At 39.7% G+C, this 18,451-nt stretch overlaps 1 protein-coding gene across 1 annotated transcript in view; it reads right to left on the reverse strand.

Annotated features, from left to right (window-relative positions):
* Positions 1-18,451, reverse strand: part of LOC310927231 (calsyntenin-2-like) — a gene marked incomplete at both ends in the record, with an annotated part of 154,872 nt that overhangs the window by 41,479 nt on the left and 94,942 nt on the right. The window contains 3 exons of the mRNA XM_083889526.1: positions 2,934-3,030; positions 3,563-3,674; positions 5,904-6,099. Coding sequence (XP_083745652.1) covers positions 2,934-3,030; positions 3,563-3,674; positions 5,904-6,099 — 405 coding nt within the window. The remainder of the gene's footprint in view (positions 1-2,933; positions 3,031-3,562; positions 3,675-5,903; positions 6,100-18,451) is intronic.

Genomic DNA, 18,451 nt, shown 5'->3' on the forward strand with positions numbered 1-18,451 from the left:
CCAACAATCAGGTGGCAAAAACCTGCAGGAACAAGTGTTGCTTCAACACTGATTTAAACAACTCCAGAGTTGGTGCCTGGCGAATAGCCAGAGTGAGTGAGTACCAGAAGCCCCCAAAAAACTCTTTAAAGATGTGAGGACCCACCAAAATGTCCTCACTTTGCCAAAACGTGAACACACACACACAAATTATTGTATTTCTATCCATTTTAAAGGGGACATATTATGCAAAATCAACTTTTTAATCATTTAAATCCTTATATTTGGAACTCTGGAGGCCCAATCAGTCGGTAAAGTGTGAAAAAAATGAATCACTCAGTCTAAGTGCAGGAGATAGAACACGCGATGTTGACTTCCGCGCTCACTGGAACGTCACAAGACGCCAAATTCCTGGAAATGTTGTCTCGCGGAGCTCTGCTTTGTCCGTAAAACACGCGAGAGTGCTGGCGAGGGGCAACCGTATCCGAAAACCGGTAGTCCACAAAGTCTGTGAAAAGTTCTACTTAAAGCCTCAGAGGATTTAACTGTCCAGTGGATACATGTTATATATGACAGCAATGTGCCTGCATGCGAGAGCCTGCAAATGATCACTTTTCCAAATGCTAACTGCTGTTAGCTCCCAGTAGCCTCTGTGGCTGATGTCATTTCCTGTCCCTTAAGTTTAATTGTACTTTTTTTTAAGGTGGACCTGAAGAGATACTACTAAACTGAGCGTTCTGAACAGAGCTGTTTTGGCAGGGTGATTGAACTGCTGTGGTGTTTCATCCTTATGGTATTTTAACCAAAGCATGTCATAGACATGTTCATTAGGACACCAGGGAACGAGGTTAACTTGGAGAAATAGGGTATAATATGTCCCCTTTAAGACTTTTATTGACTTCCAGTCATTTGGACAGCCTACCCAAGACTTTATCCATGACCTTAATCTAACCACAATTCAAATCTTAGCCTTAAACTTCCTCAGAAATTAGGTTCTGGCTCATTAGGACGAGGCTTTGGTCTCCATGAGGACTACTGGTCCTGACAAGATCAGTGTTTATGGCAGAAAACAAGGTAACAACTCCATGTACACACACACACACACACACACACACACACACACACACACACACACACACACACACACACACACACACACACACACACACACACACACACACACACACACACACACACACACACACACACACACACACACACACACACACACACATATTACATTACAGTGCATTACAGGTTATCAAATCATAGCATAAGCATAAGAGAAGACATGTCCAGCTCAATTTGACTGCAGTCACTGTGAAGAACAACATGTGAGCCCTGCAGTGCTGATTTACTCCTCAACAACATTAAGTGATGAATGAATTCAGGCTTAATGTTGTGTCTTTTTTCACATGCACATTTTACTCCATAGCAGCTCCTTACTTCCATATTTTAACTTCCCTTTGAGTACAAAATTAACTAGAATTGTTGAATTATCTAATCTACAAAGTAGGCTGAGCCAACGCGTTGCGTCTGTTTCGAAGATCAGATTAAAAATGAGCCGGACCTCTGTAAAATACAGTGAGCGAGATCAGACTCGGAGGTTAAACTCAAAAAGCAACAAGACAAAATAATAAGTAAGACCCTGAGAGATGGAACCAAAGAAAGGGATACAATGGGGGGAAAGCTGTGTGCGATTCCGTCTGATCTAGTTCAGCACACAAAGCCCTCCGCTATCCATTCAGTTTGGATCACACCACACTCAAATCAAACAGTGTAGCAGTGGAAGCTCAGGGAGAAGTCGGCACTAAGCCCAAAGCTGGAATTTTCTATTGGCAGATATGCTCACACTCAACTCTCAGAAATAAAATATATTCTGCCAGTCTAGTTAGAACTAGTGTAAAGCCACAAATGAACATGAGGAAAAGGGAAAAAAGTAACTGTTGCACGGGTTAAAAGCGACTCCACTGATCAGAACATTAAAACAGGGATCAGTCACATTTATCTGCTTGCCTTTTCTTCTTTTGCTCTTGCTTTCTGTGATGTATTCACTACATGTTGTCGCCTTGGTCTACATCTAAAACTAAATCATTGCAACAGTCCCTCCATGCAGTATTTCAACTATTGTAACTTACTGCAGTCAAATCCGCTCCCATAATGTTTTACACGTTGGTTCGTGTTTACCGCGCACGCTGTGATTCATCTCTAGCGTACGCCGTTGTGAACGTCGGCTCTCTCGTGTCTATCTTTAGCAGCGACTCGTTCATGTTCGTGTGATCATGTGAAGTTCAGCCGGCAGAGATCATAGAAGGAATATAATGCAAATGCAGCCGAGGAGTGGCTTTGTCCTTTCATGACGAGGAAGAGCTGAGAGCTGTGCACCACGTCTCTCTAGAAAAGTTCAAATGAGTTCTATTAAATGCATGGGGTCTAATTATTACAGGGTAAAGTCAGGTAAACTAAATGAGGGAAGGAAGGTATACTATGTTTTTTTAATTAGCTAGTATGTGATGGTGCTTCCTGACTACAGGCCTTTCTTTGAATCAGCCTTGGACCTTTTTGGTTATAATTTTATTGTTAGAAAATCCATCCATCCATCATCTACCACTTTATCCTCCGGATAAGGGTCGCAGGGGGAGCGATAGTGCGATAGGTGGGGTACACCCTGGACAGGGAATTTAGAGTGTCCAATTTACCTAATCCCCAAATCTGCTTGTTTTTGGACTGTGGGAGGAAACCAGAGAACCTGGAGAAAACCCACACACACATGGGGAGAACATGCAAACTCCATGCAGAAAGGCCCTTGTTCCAACCAGGTTGCTAACCCAGGTCTTCTTGCTGCAGAGGAAAGAGTGCTGACCACTTTTTTTTTTATGATCACCTATAACTACGGCCCAGCTTATTGATCTGCACAGCCCAGTCAGCTGGACTCAAAGCACAAACACACTTACCATTGCGGTCTATGGCGAATGGCGTCCCTGCTGTGACAATTTCATAGTTGCAGATCTGGCTGTATTGAGGTGAGCAGTCCTGGTCCCACGCTTCCACCTGTAGTGGAATAATACAACTTAGCTGCAGGGAGGACACTACAAACTAATGGACATTTATAAAATTAACTTTTTAACTGGCTTTGTTAAAGGTGCCATATGTAAGAATGTGGCCAAAAACAGTTACTACATTCAAATTCAAAATACCGAGGTCTTTTAGGTTTCATTTTCTGACGTAACTGGCAACCCGTGGTTGCTCGGCAGCTGAGACTCTACTGACTGCAATGAATGGTAGACGGCGGTAGGTGGCGCCACATGCCAAAACAAGTTTCAAAACATAAACATGATTTGCAGTCTGCAAAAGATTTTTTTAATGCAAGTATTTTGGCTGTACTGTTGTTGTTGGTGAGTTCAGTTTGTTATATGAACATTATTCCTGAGTCACACACATTTTTTTGGTTATAATTAACTATTAAATGTGCACAGACACGAGCAAAAAGAAAGTTCTTCGGTGGATAATTGTGAGAATATTCAATTAAATTGCAGTTCTGTCTGAATGTGCATTCACTGTGAATCATTTCAATAGCATATACCTGCATAATGCTGTCATAGATCTTGCCTTCTGTCACCGACGCCTTGTAGAGTGACTCCCGAAACACAGGAGAGAACTCGTTGACGTCGTCTATCTGGATGTGAACCACGGCCCTGAATGGAGGAGGGAGGGAGTACAGTAAGGAAAGGACACAAGGATGTAAGTGATGTGGTTAATGAAAAGAATGGATGGGTGAAGGAAACGGGAGAGATGGAGAAATCTCATTAGAGATGACGGACTTTAATCAAGACCTACAGCATCTTTGGGTTTAATTTAGCTATACCACTTACTGTATTTAAGGCAGAGGAAAGAAGAGAGAAAACAAATCCTGTGCCTGCAGCTAAAATCATTCCGGAAAAACTGGGGAAAGCGAGTTCAGACGTGTTTTTAAAAAGCTTTAAATCCAGATCCATATATGGATCACGGTCTGAATCTTATTATTTTATTCCTTCCTAACCTACAGCCCCACAAAATCTCATCCAAATAATGTCCTTCACTTTTTGAGTTAAGACAAATGCGGTTAAAAAGTATAAACACAAGGTCGTGTCTATTGGTATTTCACTGGGATTGGAGTTCCATTTCTGCCTACAAATGTTTTATTCAACACTGACCCGGTTTCCAGTTTTAACTGAATTAAAGATTTGGTGTTTCCATATACTGCTGTCACTTTTCACTCTTCCTCCTTTTCTGACACATTTGTGCACCGAACTGTGTAAATGAAGCAATAACTCAGATGTGTCATGAGGTTTTTCTTCACCGGTGACCTTCTCTGACAGCGACTAACGGAGTATCTGAGGACTTTACATCTGGTTAATTAATGACATTAGCTTAATGAGGCCTATTTAGAATGTCATGCAGTGATAATGACACAAACACACACGCACACATTCACACACACACCGTGTGGCATTTATCTTCCACAGGAGACATTTATCACAGATCCCTGAGCTGATAATATAGTAGCAAGTCTACAGCAGCTTATTTTAGCAGTTCCTTGTCTCCGAAGGACCTACACAGGTTTGATTTGCAGCCGTCCACACGGCTCTGTTTGTCTGTCTGTCACTCTCATTCACTTTGCACCAACACACACACACACACACACACACACACACACACACACACACACACACACACACACACACACACACACACGGTATTGATGGGTCATTAGGGGGACAGATGCAGAGACGACAAGTGTAAATCTAACAGTGCTGCTTCTGCTTGAGTGCGGAGGGAAAAAAAAAGAGTGGAGAAAGAAAACAGAAAAGACGAGATCTAATTAGAAAAGCTATTTTTCAAAAATAATAAGGAAGCACAGTGTGTTGTCGCCTTTTTTTTTTTTAAAGTTAATTTAAAGTTTGCAGAAAGAATGATATAAAACCAATGCACATAAATCTGCAGACGTACATATTCATGATCTCCACTTGTTTTTTGTTCCTCTTTCTTTTCATTGATTTAGTTTAGTTAGAAAGTCTTAAATAAAACAAACATAAAAAAGAGCTTGAACCCACTTCTACTATTTGCTGGTACATTTGAAAAATACTTCTTATAAAAATATATAAAATAAAAAATAATGTCAAATAATGACTTATTTGTGCAGGTTTCTTTGTGACCTTGATTTGAATAGTCCGGACTTCGCATTTGTCTCCGTGTCATATTTCCACCTCCTGCAAAATGAAATGATTTAACGATAAATTACTCTGTGTGGCCATTTTAATGGAAGGTCTCTAACATTATATATTTATTATTTGGATTTTTTTTAGACTGTGTATCTGACAAACTGAAATATAGTAGTGATAAATGTGTGTTAGCTTCATTCAAATTTTGCAGATCATGGACTGGAGACTTGGACTGCTTTACGCCACAGTTTTCACACGCTGAAGTTCTATCAACATGGGGTTCAGTGTCTTGCTCAAAGACACACATAGACTAACAGAGCCAGGAATTTAACCCAAAACCTTCCAGTTGAAAGACAACTCGCACTACCATTGAGCTGCCATGGCTCAATCCTAACCTTTTTAATACTTCTAAAACTCAAGTACATTTTGATACTTACTGTAAGTACAATAAATGTCATACTTCAAGACTTTTACGTAAGTAATATGATAAAAAGTGACTTCATCTTTTTCCAAAGTCACTTTCAGGTAAGATACTTGAAAATGACTTTCCACATAGATGGTTATAAACAAGAACATAATTGCCCACTTCATTTAACAATAACAGTTTAAGTGAAAACCTGAAGTCCTCCTTCAAGTGTACACGATCGACCATCTCCATCGATACGATGGATTAACACAGGAAGTAAACACGGACACACATACAATTAAACACACTTGACTCACTTGTGTGACTTCTTCCAGTCCGCTCCGCTGGGTCCGGCCCCACAATCATATGCCTGGATAATGAAAGTGAACTCTTTCTGGCTCTCACAGTCCACAGGGCTACTGGCCCTCAGGACTCCCTCTCCTGACGTTCTGTTCAAAACCACCGCCTCGAATGGAGCATCCTGACCGTGGATCTTGAAGGCACAAATCTCCCCTGAAAACACACAACGAAAGAAAGAAAGGTGAAAGTGTGATTATTAACCTTTGAATTTCACTGATAACGCAGCGTTTCAGTCTGTATTTGGGACTCGGTATTTGAGTCTGTGACTGGGACTAAGGAAAGTACACTCTTATAGAAATAAAAGTGCTAAGTAGAACCATATAAGGTTCTTCGGCTTGTCCTCATAGGAGAACCCTTTTTATAAAGGTTCCACCAGGAACCCTTTCTAAAACCCTGTATTAGGGAAAATGTTTTTAAAGGGTTCTCTGTATTAAAATGGTTCTTAATGGAACCATTAGTGTTACCAAGAACCCTTTCTTCGGAAAAGGGTTTTTCAGAAGCAAATGGTTCCAGGTAGAACCTCAGCCCTTGTGGAAGGACCCTTTTGGAACCCTTATTTGTAGTGTGTGAGCATGTGACGTATCAAAATATATTTAAAACAGTTGCAATTCAAGCATTGGAAGATTGTTTTTTACTTAATCAGCTGAGTATTATGTAAGTTTTCACATTTTTGTTCACAGAAATAGCGATAAATGTTGCCAAATTGACTCAAATTAAAAGAAGATTGAGGATTTGTGACAAAGTTTAGTTGTTTGATTACCTAAATTTAAGTTTATAGAAAGGCAATATTGTGTTTAATAGAGAACACCAGGAAAATAACAACAGCTATTAGTGAACAAACACATCTAAGTTAAATATCATACATTTTCTTTAATGAAACTGCTAATGAAAACTAATTTTGTTGGTTTGTTTCTTCCTCTTTGTCGCCACAGTAAAGTAACCAAAAAAATGTCCTTTAAAGCTGTAGTGCATAACTTTTACATACAAACTAATGTCCACTACACAGTTTTGAATTTCACACACAGACTCTGTTTTTATATGTGGCCCAAACTGGAGCCTGATGCAGTCGATATATATAAGTGACACTGACACTTACAGCTGTAACCATGGTCACTGCTTGTTTTCCCTGATCACAGACACCTGCAGTATAGATCAGCTTTAATACACATGGAGATATCACATAATGACAATAATAAACAACAATAATAATAAAGAGAACTTTTCTTTACAGTGTCACAAAGGGCTTTACATTCTTCACAATCAAACTCATAAAATATCTCAAGACAGAATGCATGATGGTAAGGCAGAGAGAAGACAGAACTATAACAGATTACACAATGAAAGCGGACTTTAATTTTACAATAACATGTTCAGGCTGTTTCCGTACTGAGGCTGCTGCACACAGCTGAGTGTGGGGAGAAGACACCAAAGAGCCACAGAAGTGAAGAGAAAAAACACACACACATAAAATGTTGAGCAGAAATCAAACATTTAGATTAAGTTAAGAATCACAGAGAGACTACAGTCGGTCTGAAGCTGCTCTGTGCAATGGCTGCAGTGTCAGGAGTCACCAAGCAAACAAACCACCAATCAACCAGTTCTTTATCTGCAGTACATACAACTACTACTTTCCCAGTGGTTTGCAAATGTGAGTAAGACAGAAAAGCAGCACCATTATAATGTGTTTGCACAGAAGGAATTATTTTCTATGCAGTATTAATGGCCTTGATGGCTCTCTAGTTTGGCCTGTTTTTGTTTGGTAAATTAAGTGCATGAGTATGGGGTAAGTGTACACAAGTTCCCTCTGTAGTTCACAGCAGAGTCTATTTTTAAACTTAAAGGTGCATTATGAAATAAATCTAAATTAACTGGCAATAAAATCCTCCTAATATGTCACAGAGACTCAGGAATAATGTTCATATAACAAACTGAACTCACCAACAACAACAGTACAGACAAAATATTTGCATTAAAAAAAAATATTTTGCGGACCGCAAATTGTGTTTATGTTTTTAAATCATGTTTTGGCATGTGGCGCCACCTACCGCCGTCTACCAATCATTGCAGTTAGTAGAGTCTCAGCTGCCGAGCAACCACGGGTTGCCAGTTACGTCTGCGCTACAATGGCGGAGAACACAAAACTTAAAAGACTTCGGTATTTTGAATTTGAGTGTAGTAACCCTTTTTTGCCACATTCTTACATATGGCGCCTTTAAAGATTTATTATATAACAGTATAGGAAATAAAATATGCTTCCTTTATGATTCTAGATTAATCATGTGACTTTTAGTGCTGGGCGCGTTAACTCGATAGCGGTGAATAACGGCGTCAACGTTAATGCACGACGCGTTTCCTTGACGACTGCGTGACGTCATGTTTACGTGCCACGACACCAGAGTTCAGGCACCGTCTACCAGTTAGCTCCGTTAGCTGGGTTAGCTCCTTTAGCGGAGCAGAACAGGTAGACGGTGCCTGGACTCCGGTGTCGCGGCATGTAAACATGACAGTCGTCATGGAAACGCTTCATGCGTTAACGTGCGTTAACCTAATGCCCAGCACTAGTGGTTTTACATTTAACTTTCAGTTTAGGTTTAGGCTGTACATCGACATTTTAAATATGTCACATTCAAACCATTGTCGCATGAGTTCATCCAATGCTAATTAACAGTGCTGAGGGAAACTGGGTAAAGTAATATGTTACTTTTTGTCGTAACAAAGTAATATAACACACATTATAGATTTATGCTTGTACTATTGAGACTTTTACGACGGGCTGTATTGTGTCACATCACATCCACCAGTCCAGCTGAAATGGTGGGCACTCATGGCTTAAGGCAGAATGTGCTGCTGTGGCTGTCATTCACGTCAGTGTGAAACTGTGTCGGTGATATTATGTTCTCCACCAAAGTACCACTTTCGTGAACTTTCAGTTTCAAGAAAGAGACTCTCTCTCTTTTATTTATTACTATATTAACTGAGGCTCTGAACATAACCTCATTCTGACCAGGTTATGGTTGGAGTTTGGGATTAAAATGGCGCAGCGCTGTCATGTCACTGTTTATCTTCTCAGCGAGAGATTTAGATTCTCAGAGGAAGAAAAATATTATATATTGATTAATCAATGATGATGATGATGATGATGATGATGGCACTTAAAGCTGACAGCTTTACTCACATGCTGAATATATCATATCATCCAACACTAAAACAATGATGAATGAACAGATGTGTTAAATGGGAGGAGGATGCTGATTTTATATGGTCTTGTTTTTGTGTCCGTTTCTTACAACTGATTTTTTTTTTTTTAGGATCATAAAAAATGAATTAATTAATCAGTTCCAAAACGTTTTAATTTATTTCCCAGTATCTTTTATTGGCAACTGAAATGGTAATGGTCTACAGTCTCGTCAAACTAATGAACACAGAATTTAGTGATGAAATAAAATCAATTGGATGAACACCGTCAGCATTTTTTTTTTCCCAGATCACTGAAAGAAAGCCTGGCTGTGTTGAAATTGATTGTTAGCGCAAAACTCTGAATTAGACAAGAGTGACGTACGTGAACCAAACCTCAACTTCACCCGCCAGCTACACTCCATCAAAACACTTGTAGTAAGTAATATGTCATACATTAAATTACAAAGTAACTTACCCAACACTGTTTATTAAGCCGAGCAGCTCCACAACTCTCTCTTTGTGACTGTCTGACCAGAGCCGTTTCTTGCTATATGCGGACTATGCCGCTGCATAGGGTCCCACAGCCACCAGGGGGCCCCCAAACTGCAAGTTCAGACTCATATTTTATTATATTTTTGAGAATTAAAAGTACCTGTCTTTATTTGCATGTATTGGATGCATTCATTATGCATATTGCAAAGCATGTAAGTGTTTGTGGGGTAATCAAAAAAAGTTAGGAATCTCTACCTCGAGTTTGAAAAAATAGGGGCCCCATAACAGCTAGAAACGACCCTGTGTCTGACTGACTGCGTTCTTGAAAATGCTACACGATCGAGTGCCTGTATGTGCAGTGTGTGTTTTTTTTTTGTGTGAATAAATCCGGTTGTGAGTTTCGAGTCGCGTGCAGAGTTCATTCCCTGCACAAGTGTTCATTTCAGTGATTTGGGAAATCTCTTTGCAGAGGGAACAAAGAGCTGCAGCAGTCTGACCCGGTGCTGGCTGATAGCTCTCAAAAACATAGAGGGACACAGTTGAAACAAAGAGCTACCTATCCATGGGAATTCTGCTCGCATGCTAAAAAAACCCACTGACAAACACAAAGACAAAGTTTGCTTTCACCACTGGCGTCTCCTCACTGCTGCTCCTCTCATCTTTCCACTTTCATGTCGTCTATGCACTTATTCTCTCCCCCAAAATTCCCTTCTTGGTGAAATAATGATGCTGCCAAACACAGTGGGCTTCAACATTTGATCCCCAACCAATTTCCAAGATGCAGGAGTTAACAATGATCCACAATATACGACTTCTAAACTCAATGGGTCGTATGGAAGAATGGAGATAAGGACCATCTTAATATGGCCAGCCCATACTCACATGAGCAAACAGAGCAAATGTGGCTTTTAGATGTTAATCTGACTTCAGATTACCAGTGATAATAATATTTAGCAGCTACACTTAAAGGTGCATTATGTAATAAATATAAAGCAACTGGCCATAAAATCCTCCTAATATGTCACAGAGACTCAGGAATAATGTTCATATAACAAACTGAACTCACCAACAACAACAGTACAGACAAAATATTTGCATTAAAAAAAATATTTTGCAGACTGCAAATCATGTTTTGGCATGTGGAGCCACTTACCGCCGTCTACCAATGATTGCAGTCAGTAGAGTCTCAGCTGTCGAGCAACTACGGGTTGCCAGTTATGTCGGAGAACGAAACCTAAAAGACCTCGGTATTTTGAATTGCAATGTAGTAACCCTTTTTTTTTTGGCCACATTCTTACATATGGCACCTTTAAGCAGAGTCTCCACTTTTTTGTGTTGCATGCAAATCCATCTGTTGGAGCAAACAGCATTTCATTAAACACGTGAAAACATAAAATCGATTAAATGGAGGAGAGGAAAGCCTGCACTGGAAGAGGAGCGAGAGATGAAAAAAGTCCTCTGATGTGGTTATGTATATGTAAATGTAAACACAGACAATTCAGACGGATTCCGACCACGTCAGCAAGTGTTTTTCTTGTCGCCCCTCGCCCCATGGAGGGAAAACTGTAATTTCACCCAGTTGTGGTCCATGGATGAGATTGTGTCTAATATTTTGGGCCGTACGTCACACACGGTAGAGAGGGGTTCCTTTTCAAAGTAAATATTAAAAGGCATACTTTTTTTTTTTTTTTGCTTTGAGGAGTGGGCCTGTTGCCAGGAGAGTATTGGGAGTAAAGTGAAGCAGTCAGCAAAAATAAATCAATAACAACAATCATCTAAAATAGATGGTATGCCTCAGAAAGCTGGAGAGGCATAAACTGGCATTGGCAGAAAATGTCAAGCTGTCAGAGAACATGTTTTTCACTGGATATTTAGTTGCCAATATAAAGAAAAAAGGACAAAAAAAAACTACAGTTAATGAGAAAATGATGTTACATTAACACACAAATTAATGTTTCCCTGCCATGACTAACACACGTTGACCGAGCATCGTTCTTTTCTCTATTTATTAGATTTAATAGTTGTTTAACCATTTGTTTCCAAGGCGATGTGAAAAATTGCTCTATTGAGTATGTTATAATTAAAGTAGGAATTAGTTACATCTGTAATGTACTTACTGTGCATACACACTGTTAATTCTGTTATTGATTTCAATTTGTGCTATGACTGTGTGAAATGACTTAATTCAATAAAATGACATAGATTAGTTTAAAGGGGACATACTATGCAAAATCAACTTTTTAATCATTTAAATCCTTATATTTGGGACTCAAATATAAGGCAAAGTGTGAAAAAAGATGACTCACTCATGTTTTTGTGCTCCTCCTCAGTCTAAGTACAGGAGATAAAACATGCAATGTTGACCTCTGCGCTCATTGGGATGTCACAATGCGCTAAATTCCTGGAATTGTTGTCTCGTGGAGCTCCTCTTTGTCCGTAAAACACGTGAGAGTGCTGGTGAGGGCAACGGTATCCGAAAACCAGAAGTTCACGAAAAGTTCAATTCTTGTCTCCACAGTGCAGCACAGAGTTCTACACAAACTTCCAGCCTCAGAGGATTTATCTGTCCAGTGGATACACGTTATATATGACGGCAATATGTCTGCTAGAGCCTGCAAATGATCACTTTTCCAAATGCTAACTGCTGTTAGCTCCTAGTAGCCTCTGTGGCTGATGTCATTTCCTGTCCCTTAAGTTTCGTTTTACCGGGGAACTTGTTTAACTTGGAGAAATAGGGTAAAATATGACTCCTTTAAATAATTGCAAATAAACTCAAATATACTTGATGTAGTTATTGACATTTCTTGCTTGTTTCTCTACAGTGTGACATACAGGCTTTGAATGAAGCAATCACACATTCGGCACCTTGTTGTAACTGAAAGTTGTAAATGTTTTTGAATGATCCCTTTTTCAAAAGCCTGTATTTTTATTTTTTATTTTTTTAAAGTAACCTCAAGCTGCTTTGAAGAAGCATCCGTAGAGCTCCAGACTGCTGAGGACAAACAGGTCATCAGGGGATTCAGGCTGTCAAAGCAGATTGTGTTCACAGCAGCGACTGTTAAAGAGAAGCTAAACTGACAGAAACTAACTGTATCACCCACAGGCCAGAATGTCACTCTGCAGGGCGTCTCATCTACTTCTTCTTTAAATGAAGAGTTCACACTCAGTTTGTGTTGATTAGGTTCAAATACATCACATTGATATTAAACCTGGATCATCAATCTATAGGTTGATTTAAAAGAATGAAATTATATGCACCAAGTACTACATATATCACATTTTTAGTATTTACTTAAGGACCATTTGAAAGTTTCTTCAACATGGATGTCGTATATTTTATCTCTCTATAATAAAAGTAATGCGTTCTTTTTAAACTTTTTCCATTATTAAAACAAGATTTCTGATTTTTTCCATTATTAAAACAAGATTTCTGAATGTTTCAGCTTCTCAAATGTGAATAAATTCTTAATTTCTTTGCTCCGCACAACAAAGAAATCAATAAAAGTGAATCATTTTGGTTTGTGGACAAAACAAGACTTTCGAGAACATCGTCATTTCCAGGTTTGACAAACACTGATCAGAATTTTGAACATTTTCTGACATTTTATGTACCAAACGATTACTCGTGATTAATCGTGAATAGAATCGACAGATTAATCAATTATGAAAATAATAATTAGTTGCAGCTCTAGTAACTGAGTGATGTGACCTGCTGACAATATGAGCGAAAACAAATGCATCCCAGACTTTAAGCCTTAAATTTTGATTTTGTGTGTCGAGCTCTTGCCTCGCAAACTTGTACCCTTTCAGAAGAAAATGTACTTCTTCAGATTTAATGTACTGACAATTGTGCATCATAAAGAATAAGTGCAAACTATGAACAGAAACAGAGATTTTTTTTTTCCTCCTTCTTAATCAAAATGCTGGCGACTCCATCTGGTGTTTGTCTGTCTCTGTGTGGAGCATTAGAGCATGAGACACAAAAGCTTTAGTATCAAGATTTGAGTGCGAGTGTGTGTTCTCAATTGTGTGACCTCTTTAGGACCTCTGTCTGTCTGTCTGGCATAAACACTGACCCTTTGGGACCAGTATTCCTCGCGGAGACCAAAACCTGGTCCTACTAGGGGAACTAACCAGTTCCCCTATTTCTGGGGAACTGGTTAGGTTAGGTTTTGGGTGGTTAGGGATAAGGCTTTGGTTGTTTTTTTTTGTCCAAATGAATTGAAGTCAGTGGAGTGTCCTAAAAAGAATAGCTGCACAAACCTGTCTGTGTGTGTGTGTGTTTGTGTGTGACTGTAAGACCTTGATTGGAATGAGTTTCTAAGCAGAGACACATTATGAAGATGTTTTAAGCCCTGAATTTTTTTGAAACTCACTCTCCTGTTCTTCCTTAATTAATGACTGGATAGATTAAACTTCATCCCACTACTGACCCACAAACACATCCTTACTCTTTACTTTAGATAAACTCGCATGTAAACAACACACTGTCATTCCTTTCAGATTTTCCTTGGCTGTTTTAGTGTTGCGAACAAAAAAGCCTGATTTTGGTATGATGTTGATTGTGAATAGGATGATCAGAATCCTTAGCTTCATTATCTGATATTTTCAGCCTGTGTGTGTGTGAGTGTGAGAGTGTGTGAGAGACTCACTCACAGCAGAAGCTGCATCTTCTCACTTTGTCTGTTTTTACATTAAAACTCATCTCCTGGGGTTTGTTTTTTTTCGTTTTTTTAACATCAACACCACTTTGTAATGATCAGAAACATGTGTTAAGTGTCTGATTCACTGCTCTGAGTGTGTTGTCGCTTTTTGCATTCAGTGCACAACCAACATGTCCATGTAAACACCATGAAGACCCAGGTATATACTTCCATGCAGGCTGCACGTGCAGCCCAGATTTTGGAACCGCGCACAGGGAGCAAGTGGCAGCAAGCTAGACTACGAGCACACTCTGGATTTTAAAAAAAAGAAGACAATTTAAGGGTTAATTATTTATTTACAAGGTTTCAAATATGAAAACCTAATTGACTCAGCTTTTGCTTTCCTCTTTGTTTGTACTCTGAATATAAGAATAAGGCGACATTCTAAAAACGGCACTAGGTCCTTGGTGACTTTTTTCTTTTTTGCAGCTTTTGTGCATTTCACTGTAGACAGATTACCTTCATAAAAAAAGTACCTTGCTCTAAATTATCTTGTGGCATAATGAGCACATGGCTCTGTATGACTGAACAAACGAGGGCATGTGTCATTAGTCTCCTGCTCCTATAGAGCTTAAATCACTCCAACTGTACCTACCAACTTCTTGCCTGTCTGAATCATTGTCATTATCAGCCTCAGGCTGTGCTTTTGTGGATATGGTGCATTTAAGCTCCTGCTGCTGTGCCTACTCTCAGGTACCAGGTTTAGGTCCAGGTGCACCTTTACAGTTAAATGTGATTTGCTCTCAATTCAGGTTCTCTGAATTCAGGACTGTTCACATTTACAGTTCACATTATCTGTGAATAAAAGCACATTTGGGGTTAGGAATGTTGAATATATTTAGGTTACAGTCTGTTATTTGAGATTCTAGGTCAGGAGAGGCATGATACTTAATATATTTAATACTTCAGACTAAAAGACAAAAGAAGGCAGGATATTGTTAAGTAGTGAAGTAGCTATAGCGTGAGGTTTGTACAGTTGGCTTGAATTTTAAAACAATTGTCATGTGGCTTTGTCATGATGCCATAAGTTAAAGGTGCATTATGTAATAAATCTAAAGCAACTTGCCATAAAATCCTCCTAATATGTCACAGAGACTCAGGAATAATGTTCATATAACAAACTGAACTCACCAACAACAACAGTACAGACAAAATATTTGCTTTAAAAAAAATATTTTGCAGACTGCAAATCATGTTTATGTTTTGAAATCATGTTTTAGCATGTAGCGCCACCTACCGCCGTCTACCAATCATTGCAGTCAGTAGAGTCTCAGCTGCCGAGCAACTACGGGTTGCCAGTTATGTCAGAAAACGAAACCTAAAACAAATTTTGAATTTGAATGTAGTAACCGTTTTTGGCCACATTCTTACATACGGCAACCCTCAAGGGATTAATATGTTTTTAGATTTAATTAAATGCTCAATACTAATAAGGATCTGATTGAGGTATTATTACATTAACGTGTGTGAAATAAATACAAAATAATAATAAAAGTACTGTATAAACACCACCTCAACATCATCCCAACAGTAAACACACAGTAAAGAAATGATCTCATCAATGTTCTTAAAGTCTGTCCTGCTCTCTCGCAAAACTCATTGTGTGTGTGTGTGTGTGTGTGTGTGTGTGTGTGTGTGTGTGTGTGTGTGTGTGTGTGTGTGTGTGTGTGTGTGTGTGTGTGTGTGTGTGTGCGTGCGTGTGTGCGTGTGTGTGTGTGTGTGTGTGTGACCAGTGAAGCCACAGTGGATTTCCAGTCAGCGAGAGACATGCAGAGGCAATTCATCACAGTCTTGCTGGACTCCTTCAGATAGCAGCCTACTTCCTAATTGCATTTGGGACATTGTCACACCATACACTTGACCTCAGGGTGACAAATCAACAGCTCACACAGCAGGAGTGGACACGTCTACACACACACACAGTGTTTATAATTATATATACACACTCAGGAGGTCCAATGCCTTAAAGAACACAGCATAGGAATGCGGGACGATCAACTATCAGAGACAATTCACCTTTATTCTGCTGGGGGCTTCGTTGGGTCTTGGTGTTAATTGCAGTTTCTGAAGCTGTGGTTTTAGAATGCATCAGACGGAGCGTGACTGTCACTTTTGCCTGTTAAGCGAACTGCACAAACATGTAGCTGTGTGATTTAAAATGCTGAGGAGAGAGAGCTCCGAGAGGCATTTCAGTCAAAAAGCCAATACCAAGTGGTGTGTTAACAGCTCAAGTGTGACACCACTATGAGCAGTTTAGGTTGCGACTCCTAGAGAGGCTCCATGTGAGTGAAAGATAATGGGCTTGAGTGTGGAAAGAGGACAGGGAAATAAGCCTTCAGCTAAGTACTCAGCATTTTCTCCAGCAAAAAAAAAAAAATATGTGAAAAAGGAAAAAGATAAATGAGGCACTAGGTTGTTTATCAAGTTAAGTGGGAAACTGCACAAATTGTACGTGTGTGTGTGTGTGTGGCATGAAAAGTTAGAACTTTTGTTGTTGTTGTTTTACTTCAGTAATTCACAGTGAAGAAAAATTACAAACCCCAGCATGAGAACAACAACAGGGAGTGAGATTTTCAAAAAAGATGGTGGAGGAGGAGGATAAGGTGATAAAAACAGTATGGGAGATAACTAATGCTGGTTTAAAGAACACCATCAAACTCTCTCAGAGTGTCTCTCTACACTTCATCTACCCCTCCCCCTCCTCACCTTCTCCCCTCCCCGTGTTCATACTCCCTTTTATTGCAACAGATTTCACCGCAGTAAGCAGTTTTTCAGCTCTTAACATCAGCACCCAGGTGCACCAATCAACCTTGCACTCCTTTGCCCCATTTATTCCTCGCCCACTCCTGTTACTGCCCTCTTTCTCACCTTCCCCGCCTGTCTTTCTCTGTTCCTCTAACCTGTAACTGATATTTTCCAGCTTTACGAGAGTCTCAAGTTGACAGCCAGTCTTGTAAAATAAGGGATTTCATATAAATAAACTGAAAAAAAAATAAAATAAAACAACACACAAAGAGACAGGGTGGTGGACTGATGGCTGCTGGGTCAGAAGGAGCAAAAAGGAGTGAGACAGTAAAAGAAGGTAGGTTTTTGTACATGTTATATATTCTCTATATTGTTCATATGGTATATAACTTTCAAAAAGCCTCTTTTCTACTTGTCAGAAAACCCATTAACACTGGCTAACATCAGGCTTTTGTCTGCGATGGGGATGGATATAATGTGCAATGACTCCTGGGTCAAGAGTCTCAGCGATTGTGGCAGGTTTTTATCAGCTTCGATTGGCAGTATTGCAAACATGACTCTTGGGTGAACTCAGTCATTTCTTGCTCTTCTACTTTATTTGTTCCACCACAGGTGCAAGCCCATCACGTCATGTTTTACGCACTTAGAACTGAGGTTTGGAAAAGGTTGTTCTCTCTGTTGCTGACGTTTGTTTATGCTTAACCCTTCTGTGACTGTCCTGTCGGGATTTGGTGTGCATACTTCTCATTACCCTAACTCCTAGACCATTTGTGAAATCAAGAAAATTAGACGGATACCAAAAAGCAGAGAAATAGATCTTTGCACCCATGTACTTGTCATTACGGTAGCCCTCAGGACTTCCACGGAATGACCGTCCAAACACAGACGAGACTCACCAGCGCGTCACACATTTGTGACATCAGTCTCTCAGTACAGTAATTCCTAAATGGTTGAATAACTGCCAGATATGGAAAGTGAACGTTATCTTGGAAAAATGGGCAGGAAGCACTCATTCATTGGACATTTGTTGACAATTTTACAGCCGTAAAAATCAAAATAAATCTAGGCGGACTGATTATCAAGATGGTTGAGGTTCCAGTCAAACCACACCTCTCCCATGTGACTATCACAGTGTAATGTTTTCCTTTCATTCCTATATTTTTCCACCACTCTTCTGCTGGACTGCGAGCCAAGCATGGTTCTGAGATAATCACAGCCTGCCAGGTACAGCAGCGAGTCTCCGCGAGTCTCTGAGCTGTAAATGTCACAGTGGCTTCTCCTACGACCTCTGTCAGCTCAGCGGCTCACTGAGAAGAGAAGGACATGGCCCAGTGGTTTGTAGAAGACACACATTCGCATATCCACACACACACACACACATATTGTCA

Source organism: Microchirus variegatus, assembly GCF_963457635.1.
Source record: "Microchirus variegatus genome assembly, chromosome: 5".
Taxonomy (NCBI): Eukaryota; Metazoa; Chordata; class Actinopteri; order Pleuronectiformes; family Soleidae; genus Microchirus; species Microchirus variegatus.